General features: G+C 40.3%; 1 protein-coding gene across 2 annotated transcripts in view; it reads right to left on the bottom strand.

The window, feature by feature from the left end:
- CNIH3 (cornichon family AMPA receptor auxiliary protein 3) overlaps positions 1-13308 on the bottom strand; it is an 84661-nt gene that overhangs the window by 32174 nt on the left and 39179 nt on the right. The window contains exons 2-3 of one of the 2 annotated variants that reach the window (XM_063125595.1): positions 5996-6064; positions 2616-2663 (exon numbers count right to left, since the gene is read on the bottom strand). In XM_063125595.1, coding sequence (XP_062981665.1) covers positions 2616-2663; positions 5996-6064 — 117 coding nt within the window. The remainder of the gene's footprint in view (positions 1-2615; positions 2664-5995; positions 6065-13308) is intronic. The other variant, XM_063125596.1, reaches the window with a different exon arrangement.

The raw sequence follows: 13308 nt of genomic DNA, 5'->3' as shown, positions 1-13308 counted from the left end.
TCAAATGGTTCTTCCAGGAAACCTCTTTGGAAAGAAGAAAGGCACACAAAATACTTGATTACCCATGGCCACACAACTCGCAGTATCATAACCAGGCTGGATACCTTTAGGATTTGTTGAAAATTGCACCTGCTTTAATATTTTCTTTCTTCATAAACTACTTCTGCTGTGCTAATTGCTCCCCAAAGTTCTGCCACTAAACATGAACACCTCAGAATTGCTATGTAGACAAAAGCTACTGTAAGCAACTGTCTGCCAGGGATACTCCCTTTCTGTTGAATTATCCCATTTCCCTCCCCCTCCCCCAGCACAGATCTCGATTAAAAGAAGTCTATCCCTGAAGACATCTGGAAGAGAGGCTACGTTAACAAACAATTTAAGTGTATGTAAAGTAGCTTGTTCCCTAGAGTCTGTTATACGTAGACTGTGTAATTAGCTGAAAGGTGCCATTTCTGCTGTTAGTGAGGATGCTTAAGCTCAATAAAAATTAAATACCGGTGTGGGCAAGACATCTCCAGGCAACACACATATATTAATAAAATTACTACTGTCTCTTGCTTTACATTACAAAAACTGGGACACAACTTGAAACTAGAAGGCTGCTGAGTTAGCAAGTAACACACTAAAAACACTTTTAGAAAAGGAGCCATATTTATCGCTTGTAACAAAGATAACATAAGAAGCTGAGGCAGACCACTGATCTGCCTGATTCAGTATTGTCCTACAATAACTGGCAGAAGTTCTCCATGGGCATCAGACAGGGGTACTTCCTAATCCTGCCTGGAGATGCCGGGGATTGAATCTGGGACTTTCTGCATGCAAGGCATGTGCTCTACCACTGAACCGCAGCCTTCCCCTAGAAAGAAAGCCCTGCAGAATCTTAAAGAGTAAGAAACATATTGTGGCATAAGCTTTCATTCTGTAAGCATATGTTTTCACAGGCAAGATAATACTTCACTGAATAAATGGACTGGACCAGTGAAGATGGTGGATATATATGCACCCATGTGTCTAACATAAAATAAGAGCAAATATATCCAACATAAAATAAGAGCATATGTACAGCCATGCAGGATCAGACCAAAGAGCGATCTAGTCCAGCATTCTCTTCTCATAGTGGCCAATCAGATGCCCATGGGAAGCCCACAAGCAAGTCATGAGGGCCACAGCACCCTTCAACCCATGTTCCCCAGCAACTGGTGTACATAGGCATACTGCCTCTGATACTGGAGGTAAAATAAAGCCATCATGACTAGTACCCACTTATAAGTCATATCCTCCATGAATTTTTCCATGGTTTGGCCACTAAACGGTTAGTGAGCATGTTTAAACCGTGGTTATGTAGCCGCTATGGTTAGGAATGGTTCACACGATCCACTATGCCATAATGTTTAGCTCAAAATACTTAATCACCATGGCTTAGCGTATCATCTGAACAGGGACAATATCTTGTGGTAGATCATTCCAAAGCTTATGTGAAGTATGAAAAAGTACTTTGTTTTATCTGTCCTGAATCTCCCACAATTTAGCTTCTTTGGATGACCCTGTGTTTTAGCATTCCGAGATACTTTCTTCACGTCATGCCTCATTTTAATTCTATCGTGTCTCCCCCTTACTCACTTTCTTTTCTAAGCTAAAGAGCTCCCAGTGCTGTAACCTTTTCTCATAGGGATGTTGCTCCAGCACCCTTATCACCCGGAATCGTGCTTTTCTGCACCTTTTTGAACTGTGGCAACCTGTAGCGTTCACTGTATTTATTTATTATATTTTTTATACCGCCCAATAGCCGAAGCTTTCTGGGGGTTCACAAAAATTATGTATTCCAAATGCGATCTTGCTACGGATTGTATAAAAACATTATGATACTGAAAGTTTTGTTTTTGATTTCTTCTCTAATGATCCTGGTACTTCCCAGATGTCTTGGATTACAAATCCCATCATCCCCATCCAGCACAGCCAATTGGAGTTGTATTCCAAGACATCTGGGGAGGGGAAGCAACAGATTGGAGAAGGCTGCACTAGAGAAATAACAGGAGGTCATTTATTATATACCGCCCAGAGAGCTTCGACTGTGGGGCGGTATATAAATGTAATTAAATAGATAAATAAATAAATAAATATTACTCAGACAGCTACACAAACAGAAAGCACCAAATGCTTCTCCAGCACATGTATTAAGAAAAAAAAGTGCCCTCCATTTCCCCATTCACTTGGTGAAACATTTGAAAGCCTAAGACTAGGTTCACGATAAGAAGTGTGCCACCTATCAAATTATTATTACATATTATATGCTTAGAAGGACACTTAAATATAGAGGTCTGGCACAAATTAGGCCTCCAAAAATCATCCATTGCCTTAAAAATGAGGCTATTAAGTTGAACTGGATGACGTTCTGAAAAGTTCATTTTTTTACATATTATTGACTGATTGGAAGTTCTTCTAATTAGATCCATTCCTTTTCTTCAAAGGTCACCTCAGTTCCAATTTCCACTCTGCCATTATCGCCTTTTTGCTGAAGTGAACGGAGGAGTGAACCCTAGGAAAATGTACTGCTATTTTTAGAAGCTCAAAGGTGATGCTCAAACACCACGCAACCAATTTTGGTTAATTCTTACCTTTCTCAGAAGAAAGCAGATTCGTTCAATATTTCTCAGCCGCTCTCTCTGTTGAAGGGAAAAAATTAAAAGAGGAAAGGATGGATAGAAAGTGGATAATTGAAGATACTTGAGAATGAAGGAAAGTATTTTCCAAATAGAATGAACACAACCCAGGCAGGTGTCAGCTGACTTTGGCAGAATTTCATTAGTAACCAACTGGTAGTAATAATATATCATTTGTGCTCATTACGTCATGATTGAGTAATGTATTAACCACTGGCATAATTTGCATGCCACTGGTAAGTAACTTCGACAACATCTCAGGAGATTCACCTCAAATGTAGTAAATTCAACAGATTTAATTAAAGTCTTTGTTCATTCTCACTTCCTCCATGGCAACAAGAGAAGTCAGGTCGAAATGTTTAGAGGAGCCTTCCCAAGACATTTCAGACTTTAACTCCCATCATCCCCACCCAGCATGGCTAATAGTCAGGAATGGTTATTGTCCAAAATGTCTGAAAGGTATCAGACTGGGGAAGGCTGCTTTAGAGGTGGATATTGATCCTGATAGCCACAGGTCAGGTCTTGTGAGAGGTAGGCCTAATCTACACCAAGCAGGATATTGCACTATGAAAGCAGTATATAAAAAGCAGGAGTCACACTACTGCTTTATAGCAGTATTGAAGTGCACTGACAACTGTTCAGGCCCATTGACACATACTATATACTGCTATATCCTGCTTGGCGTGGCTCCTGCTTTTCATATACCACTTTCATAGTGCAATATCCTGCTTGGTGTAGATTAGGCCGTAGACCCAGGAGGCCCAGTTCTGTGACACGTAAGAAGAGGCCACTACCCCAGAGTGGCAACCTATAGGGAGGGGGCAATTCATGCCTTTATCAATGGTCCTTGTGAGATGACAACAGAGCCAAGGGATGTCTGGGGAAGCTCTGTGCAGGTACACTATCAGCTTTATGGTCGGATATATCCAATGAGCTGCTATTCTTGTGAGTGCAATCATGTTGAAGGCTGTGGAGCTTAGGTTGGCATTTCAGGTAAGTTATACAAACACAGCTAATTGCTTTGTGTGATTTTTATTTATTCATTTAACAGTCAACTTGCTCCCCTGCTTTTCAAAGACATCCTACTCCATTCAGGTTCTATTTAGATAAGCATGCCTTTTGTGCCTCTCATCCATGGAACACATCAGCTACTACATCAGAGACAAATGCTTCCAGCTTATAAGCATGTTTAATTTGATTTGCTACGGTGGCTATCTCCCTCTTACACTGTGAAGGTTCTGTCCGCTTCTCTAGGCAAGATGGTACTTGAATACCCAAAGTGCCACTCTTAGTGGTCAGCATATGCAGTCATGCAGCCTTGGAGAAGATAAGTTCTCTGCTACTGAGCCTGAAATCTTTAAAGGAGGAACAAATTATTCTGCAGGATGAGAAGCTGGGCACAGCCAAGCATTGAGGGGAATCAGAATTCTGCATTCCTAACTCGAAATAGCAGAGTGGTTGTTATGAGTTACCACAATTATGCATGGCAAAATCTACAATCAGTCTCTTAGTCAGAATATTTTTTTTGCAGTACGAGCATACAGGAAATTATTTAACTTGAGTCACCTATTGGCTCAACATAGCAGTTTTCCTACCATATCTTATGAGCTGAGGCCCCAGTAAAGTCCATGCTTGTGAATAAGGGAGCTGCATCCATTCCTACTGAGAGTTACAGCTCCTTGCTCTACTGAAGAAGGGCTGAGACTTGGGCCTAATCTACACCAAGCAGGATATTGCACTATGAAAGCGGTATGAAAGAAGTATATAAAAGGCAGGAGCCACACTAAGCAGGATATAGCAGTATGAAAGTGGTATATGGTATGTGTCAATAGGCTCCAACTGTTGCCAGTGCACTTCAATGCCACTATAAAGCAGTAGTGTGGCTCCTGCCTTTTATATACCGATTTCATAGTACAATATCCTGCTTGGTGTAGATTAGACCTTACTTTGCAAGTAGAAGGTCCCTGCCATCTCTGGTTAAAAGGATATCCAGCGGAAGATAAATACCCCTACCTGTGACCCTAGAGGCAACAAGACTGGGATAGATATACCAATAATCTGACACAGTGTAGGCAGCTTACAGGCTTTACTGCTTTGCCACTGCATAGGGCTGATTCCAAAGTAATGGAAAACATAGATTCCCAATTATAAGAACAAGCTGTGGCAAGCCTCAAGCTTGCACACTCCCCCCTCCCTTTCTGACTAGCACTAATGGAAACCAGAAGCATCCACCTCCACTTTTATGCAAGCCACAATTCCTTGTTACATCCCAGCTTGGGGTGACTGTACTTTGTTTAAACTCATATTAGGTTAAACAAGTCAAGATCAAACTGCAATTTCAGATCCTGGCTTGTTCACTAACTAGGGTTTAAACAAAACACAGCTCCCTGAGATTGCCCGTAACATGAATTATGGTTTGTTCAAAAGTGGGAATGGATACTTCCCATTTTCTCTTCTGGTGTGCACCAGAGAAGGGAAGGGAAGGGGGAGAATGCAAACCCAAGGCTCACTGTGACTTGTTTATATGGTTTCTCCTAACCTCTGATCCGGCTAATTCTCAGGATTTCTTGATTTCTTAGTTTTGTTAAGGCCATGATGGGGGCAACAGAGCCTCAATTCCTCCTTGAGAAATGCAACTAAAATATATTAGTTATATATTTTATAGTTATACATTTATAATATTTATATGTTCTCTATTTTATTTTATAGTTATATTTATAAACATATATATATTGACAGTCAGTGTGGTGTATTAGTTAGTGTTGGACTGGCACTCGAGAGATCTGGGTTCTAGTCCTGACTCGGCCTTGAAACTCACTAGATGACTTAGACCAATCATTGATTCTCAGCCTAACCTACCTCAGAGATTGTTGTGAGGATAAAATGGAGAGGAAGAGAACCATGTAAACAACCCTAGATTCCTTGGAAGCGGAAAACAGGAAGGATATAAATGTAACAATAAATAAATAAATAGTTTCACTCATATCATTAGCTACTGAGAGTGAATGGTGTCCCTATGAATAGTGTCAGAGCAATCAACTGACCGCTTCACCATGTAACAAACTTAATATAATATGCATTGAGTCTGCTTTGCAAAAACAGAGTCAATTATGGATTGTACGAGTAAGACTTTAGTTTGTGGGCTATTCATTCTAGCACTTCTCATTTCTGAATCAGAAATAATTATAATCAAGGCTCATCACCTTTACACATTAAAATAAAAATCAGTTATAGGCAATCCTAAATCCTTACTCCATTGTATACCATTTTTTCTCTTGACACCTTAGCTTTTCCACCAAAATTTAGTTATTGTAAAGTAGCAGAATGGAACTCACCGCATGTGCTGGGTTACACTGGTCTATAGGGCTCTTGAAGTCTGTCTTTAATTCATCAAATGCGATTATCTGCAGAAGAAATTTTCCAAGCATTAACTTGCAAATTTTCACTTTTCCACTACTATAGGTGGCAAGATTTGTTCTCTATTACTTTTAACATGAATAGATTGGATCCAGATTATCCCTGAGACAGCTTATACCAGTGTGGTCTAAGTGAACTCAGTTCACTTAGGCTAAACACAGAATACAAAAATGTGAGAATGGAGATTGTGCCAACCTCCATATTTGAAGGACCAACATTATGGACACCTTTCCCAGCCCCAACGCTGTTCCTATTGACAAACTAGAAGAATAGCTGCGTTACACAGTAGCAGCAAAAACATGCACACATAAAATGGTCTAGTATCGTAGAGGCTAACTGGTCTATCATCACATGCGCCCCTGTAGATGCCAGGGACTCATGTTTAAAGATAAACATGTTTATTTTTAAAAGCCAATTCCTACATTATTTTTCTGTGTGTTTTCGCACATGGAAAATCTTACATGGGAACAAAATAGAGTCTGATGATGTGGTGGTGGTAGTTTTATTCTGATACATAAGTTCAAATATTAATACCTGTGCCAGCCTTCTAAACTGCAGGTTGGGACCAAGATATATTTTAATGCAGCCATATTTGCTGTACTTTTTGTACACAATTTTTTTGAACCTGAGTATTAATCTCACTGTTTAGAACAAATAATCTGAGAGTTCAACTTAGATTCAGGGAGAAAGCAGAACTCTTAAAGAATATATCTCATTAGCCTAAGCATATATCTTAAGGGCCGAACTAGATATGACATTAATTATGTGTCGTGTCTAGTTAACTGACATGCATCTTAATTGACATGCACAGATATTTCTATTTAAATAGCTGCTGCAGGTGGAAGGGGGAAGCAGGATGTGGACCATAGTATGCAGGTAAAAGTCAGTAGTTCCAAAGGAAATTGCATCCTTCCACCCCCACCCAAGCTGTGGTTATTGGGATGGAAGCTCACATTGGTATCAATGGCAGGGGCTAATAGCAACTGGGAGACGATCTTCACTGGGGTGCTGGGGAGATTCTCCCCTGTCCTTGCTAAACATAGTTGTCAGTGCACTTCAATACTGCTATAAAGCAGTAGTGTGGCTCCTGCCTTTTATATACCGCTTTCATACCACTTTCATAGTGGAATATCCTGCTTGGTGTAGCCTTCTCATCTAGGAATTTATCCAACCCCCTTTTAAAGCCATCCAAATTGGTGACCTTCACTACATCTTGTGGGAGATAATTCCATAATTTAACTATTCACTGTGTGAAGAAGTACTTCCTTTTATTTGTCCTGGATTTCCCACCAATCAGCTTCATGGGATGAACCCAGGTTCTGGTATTTTGAGAGAGGGAGAAAAACATCTCCCTCTCCACATTCTCCACACCATGCATCATTTTGTACACCACTATCATGTCTCCCCTTAGCCTCCTTTTTTCCCAAGCTAAACAATACCAGTTGTTGTAACCTTCCCTCGTAGGGGAGATGCTCCAGTCCCTTGATCATTTTAGTTGCCATTTTCTGTACTTTTTTTTAGGTGTAGTGACCAGAACTGTACACAGTATTCTAAGTGTGGTCACACCGTAGATTTGTATAAAGGCAGTATGATACTGGCAGTTTTATTCTCAATTCCTTTTCTTATAATGCCTAACATGGAGTTTACATAATCTTCCTCCTCTCCATTTTATCCTCACAACAACAATCCTATGAAGTAGGTGGGCAGAGAGTCTGTGACTAGCCCAAAGTCACCCAGTGAGCTTCCATGGCCAAGTGGGGACTAGAACCCACATCTCCCGACTCCCAGTCCAAGACTCTAGCCACTACACCACACTGGCTCCTACATGACTTTACACAGCCAAAAATGTTCTATGGCTTAGTACGAAACACTCTTTAGGGGTGATTAAAGTGGCTGCTATGTAACAACTGTTTTTGTAGCACTAGTCTTACACAAGATTACACACACACACACACACACACACACACACACACACACACACGTCAAAAGCCAAATAATTACTCGAGATTAAAGATGGCAACTCAAGGCCTAACAATTTTTGAAATCTAATAAGAATTGACATGATTTAAACTCAGATATAATCAGTAAAGAGGCTTTGCTGTTATCCTTTAATTCCTTCTGACAATAGCTCTAGCACACATTGGTGGAAAATAATCATTCTTGTAAAAATAAGAGGAGAGATGCAAATAAGCTTTCCTTATAAAAATTAGGCATGTTTTACTTTTGAAAGCATTTTAAACTCTTGGTTTGACTAATCTGGGATCTTTGTTTGCCTGATCTGGTGCCTGACCTACAGCTTTTCTGTGACCCTGTTTCCTGCTTCTGGTATACATTTGACCCTCATCTACCTGTTTTTTGTAAACCGCCAGAGAGCTTCAGCTATGGGGCGGTACATAAATGTAATAAATAAATATATATAAATAAATAAATAAGCTCAGCCATAGCTCCTCACAAAGCTAGGCTCCCTGCCTGACAATGCTGTAGCATGATTTTACTGTGTGGAACTCTGTTTTAGTTCTATTTCCAGTTAATTATGGAGATGAAGCAACTATTATTTGTGTATTTAACTGTATGATATAAAGGTTCTGCTTAATTATTAAGCAGGTCCAAGACACTTTTGCTAATAGCTACCATTTTGTTCCAAATATATGACCAAAGATAGACAAGAAGCAAGCTGATTGATTGATTTGATTTGATTTGTATTCTGCCTTTCTACTAAAAAAAATAGTAATCAAGGTACAGGCACAATTAAAATGGATTAAGACAATACATTAAAATACAATAAAAACACAATAACAATTACAGAATTTAAAAAGATAAAAAACAGCACCCAACCATTTACAGGCCAAAGGCCTTCTTAAATAAAGCCATCTTTGCCTACTGGCAGAAGAACAGAGGAGGGGACTAAACGTAGCCTCCCTTGGGGGGTGAGTTCCACAGCTTGGGAGATACCACCAAAAAGGTCCTCTCTCATGTCACCACCAAATGTGCCTCTGAAGGTGGCAACAGCAAAAGAAGGGCCTCTCCAGAAGATCTTAAGAACTGTGAAGGCTCGTAGGGAAGAAAGCAGTCTTTCACATAGCCCAGTCCCAAGCTATATATGGCTTTCTTGGTCCTAACCAGAACTTTGAATTCTGCATAGAAGCGGACCGAAAGCCAGCAAAACTGCTGTAGCAAGGGGCACATATGCTCCCTGTAAATAGCCCCAGCCAACAGTCTAGCCTCAAATTCTGGAGCTGCAGAATTTCTGAGCAGGTTTCTAAGGTAGCCCCACATAGAACACATTACAGGATGTAATGAAGGCATATGTGCCCATGGCTAGATCAGTCATCTTTAGGAACAGGTGCAGTTGGTCACACTAACTTCAGCTGTGTAAACGCACTCCAGTGACCTGGGCATACAGATTCGGAGTCATCAGCTGCAAATGGCTAAATGGAAAGCAACCACTGTATAACTATAAGCAAACACAAAATGGCCAGTTTCATTCCTTATGAAGATAGCACAACTGAGCCTTACAGTCCTTACAGCCTTACAGTACCCAGCATAACAGGAGGCAGGGTGTTGGAGCTTAGCTCCAGAGAATCTTGGTTCAGTGCCCCGGATACCAGGCTTCACGTCTTCTTCTTGCTCTAACAAGAACCTTTTGTTTTGCTCACAGAACATGAAGTTAATTCTGCATATCTAACTAATGTGCATGTTTGCATGGCATACATAGTTTGCCCCTGCTCACCTTGTTTAAAGAACAAACTGACCATATTATGGGCCAGCTTACATCACACTCATTAATGTCAAGTGTCTATCCATGTAGAATGGTTCCCAGATTATGCATCATGGTGATACATGCAGCAAAGAATCTGTGATGCTATGCCTGTTTTGTTCAATACAGCTACAATTATGAAGATATTTATAGATGTACGTGTTCCTCCAGACAATGACAGCTTTGAATACAGAAGGTAGTAGATGAGCAAGAGCCCCCATTCCTATAAAAAGAGAATGGATGGGAAAGTGTTTGGGTTTGTACAAGTACAATCAATTGAGGATCTGCATTCTAGAGGCTTGCTCATGTTTCTGGGTTCGGAGAGGAATACCTTTGTTCCTGGATGTTTGCTTTTGTTTTTCAACGCAAAGATTCTGAAAGCAAAATCAATTGCTTTGTCCAATCTGATCAGTGTGATTTTGGATGAACAAATTAACATTTTAAACAGAAAAGAAAGAGAAACCAGAATGCTAGCATGGAAAGCCTAGAACACCGGAGAGTTGATTTAACTGAGGGAATACAATTCTAATAGATGGACTAGAGCAAAAAGATTATTATACCATAAATTATAACTCAATCTTCCTCAACCTGGTGCCCTCTAGATGTTTTGGACTTCAACCCCAATCATTCTTGACCATTGGTCATTCTGGCCTGGGGTTCATGGCAAAATATCTGGAGGTCACAATTATGGGGAAAGCTGCTATAGCACTAGAGCCAAACTAGGGTAAAAGAGCCATGACTGTCCTAATTATCACATGAAGAAGCTGAACAAGTTCAGTGTGACTCCCCACCACCAGAATAACTTTAAAAAAGGCAGTTGGAAGGACCATTATATTCCTCTTCAAGACAGATTGGAGCATATGCAACCATGCTGTTTCCACTTCCTGCAGAGACTGTCCACAAGGGTGCCAATTAATGCTGAACAACGTGGTGAGTATCTGTCCATTCTGAATAAGTTTGCAATTTAATGGCAATGTGATCCATCTGGTGTTCCACAATAAAAGATTCCAGTCTGCACAACAAAGGTAAGAGTCAAAGCACTGTGCAAAGAGAGAGCTAATTATGGCAAGCTGTAAACTAAGCACTGAATAAATGTGAATAGCTTTCATTTCTTATACTCAACATCTCTACACCATTTTCGCTGCTAGGATCCTACAATCCAGATATTTGTTTTGTCCCAGAAATGTTCTTCACATGTTTAGGTATGGTTTTCCTTTAGGAAATAAAACTGCCAGGACAATCTGTTCATCAATATTAGTGAATGGTCACAGGAATATTCAGAATATGACCAACAGCACACTTTCCCTTATCTGCATAACTGGTACCTGGCGTTGCCCATTAAAAACATGTGGTCAATTGTTTAAGCCTCATACTCTCACTAGGTATTGTCTGTGAGGCTATGGGTTCAAACCCTGAACTGTACCTCCCTTGGGTGAGAGGTTATATCTTGGGGAGAAGGACCCATAGCTCAACAGTAGTGCATCTGTTTTGCATGCACAACTGGGAAACACTCAGCTGGGGAGGGGGCTCCATCAGTCAGAGGAAACATCTACTGGGTTACATGGACTAGTCTCAATCTCATATGTTCATCGTATGTGGGTGAGGAGCAACTTACCAGCAATAGATAGCTACAAATCCACTTATCTAAGGCCAAACTAGATATGAAGTACATTTCTTGTTTTCTCTCTCTGAAGATGTTAAATAACAGCTGTGGGAGAGGTGTGATGAGGAAATGGGGATTAATTAACAACAAGGAAGATAAAACAGCAACTGTAAAAGCTAAAAACAAGGCAAAACCCTTCAGCTGCACCAATATATTGTTCCTGTTGAGTTTAAAGATATGTCTTTTTATCAAGGGAAATTCTTTACTTGTTGCTAAATCTTCCTAAAGAGGCAGTTGGCTCTTCTTCTTGGGTGAGCTAGAATTGAGGTAGCCACATGCAGCTTTTTAGGGGAGCTTTAAAATCACACGAACAACTCTGAAGCTGCTTTTCATCCCGGAAGGGAAGCTGTTATTGGCACTAATAGCACAGAGTGGCTAGCAAATGACAATTTTATTTTATGTGTTTGTTTTTAAATGTGTTCTATAATTCACCTTTCAACAGATTCATTTTACTCAGTAAACCAATTCTTCCATGAACTACTGACATAGAACTGATTTATTGGGCATTGTTTATGGATAAAGGAAGTTTGGATACAATTGCAGGTCACAATCAAGAGATTCCCTTTCCCTTAAAAACTACCAATTAAAACAGCACCCACTGCTAGAGTTCCTGGATGCAAGAGGATAGGGCTCCTGCACCTCTGCGGTTGTACAGAAGGGCTGTACAAAATTTCAACAGGTGTATCAGGGCCATCCCAAGATCTTTTGCTACCTGAGTCAAATGACAAGACAGTGTCCAGTTGATTCAAATATGAATTTACTTCCAAATCTTGATTATAATTATAACAATTATAGGAAAATGCATCAGGAATTTCACCATTAGACTGGAATAGAAATAAAACCAAGTTATAGCCCAAGATATAAGGACACCTACTCATAAGCAAGCTACTAACCATTCCACTTGAGGCTCCAGCCTAAGAAGGGATGTTTGATACAGCTGTAATTTCTTTCTGTGCATCAAAGTCTCGTCACTACTGGAACTTACATAGAGCAGGTGTAAAGCCTAATCCTCTGAGATAGTCAGAAGTGAGCAATCACTCCATAACATTCTACTTATCATATCAAAATCACATAGAGCTTTATGTTCATGAATTATTTTATACAAGCAGCCAAGTGGGCTTCCTTTCCTGCAATTTTTCTTCTCTTAAAGTGAGACTGAATAGTTACCACTCTGTTTAGTTCGAGTTTAGTGGACTGTGAAAAGAAAGAGGGGGGACTAGGAAAGGGAAGGAGAGGAATACAGAGGGTCAGAGAAGTTGGAAATGCCTGTCAAAAATCTAAAGGTGGTGGACAAATCTACAACCAAAATCTATGGGGTACTTGTCCTGGCACCATGCGATGCACTGGGTATCATAATATGTAAAATATGGAGATTAAGGCCTTAGCTAGACCTAAGGTTTATCCCTGGATCATCCCTGTTCATGTAAATGACACACAGGGGATCCCGGGAGCAGGCAGGGACGACCCCGGTATGATCCTGGGATAAACCTTAGGTCTAGCTAAGGCCTAAGTTTAATTGAAATACTCTGCTGTTTAATTGAAGGTACTTTCATGTGTTCTCACTGTACATTTTCTGGTGTAATATATAGGAACATCAGAAGCTGCCTTATACTGAGTCAGACCGTTGGTCCATCTAGCCCAGTGCTGTTCACACTGACTGGCAGCAGCTCTCCAGCTTTTCAAGCAGGACCTTTTCCAGCCCTACCTGGAAAGAGATGTATGGCCAATAACCACTTGCTGATATGAGTGTAGAAACAGCCCTCACAAACATTTATTCGTTAATTTATTTAAATTTACATTTATATCCCTCC

This window comes from Elgaria multicarinata, chromosome 4 (assembly GCF_023053635.1).
Source record: "Elgaria multicarinata webbii isolate HBS135686 ecotype San Diego chromosome 4, rElgMul1.1.pri, whole genome shotgun sequence".
NCBI classification, from domain to species: domain Eukaryota; kingdom Metazoa; phylum Chordata; class Lepidosauria; order Squamata; family Anguidae; genus Elgaria; species Elgaria multicarinata.
The sequence above is the reverse complement of the archived record's forward strand: the minus strand, read 5'-3'. Positions and strand labels throughout refer to the sequence as shown.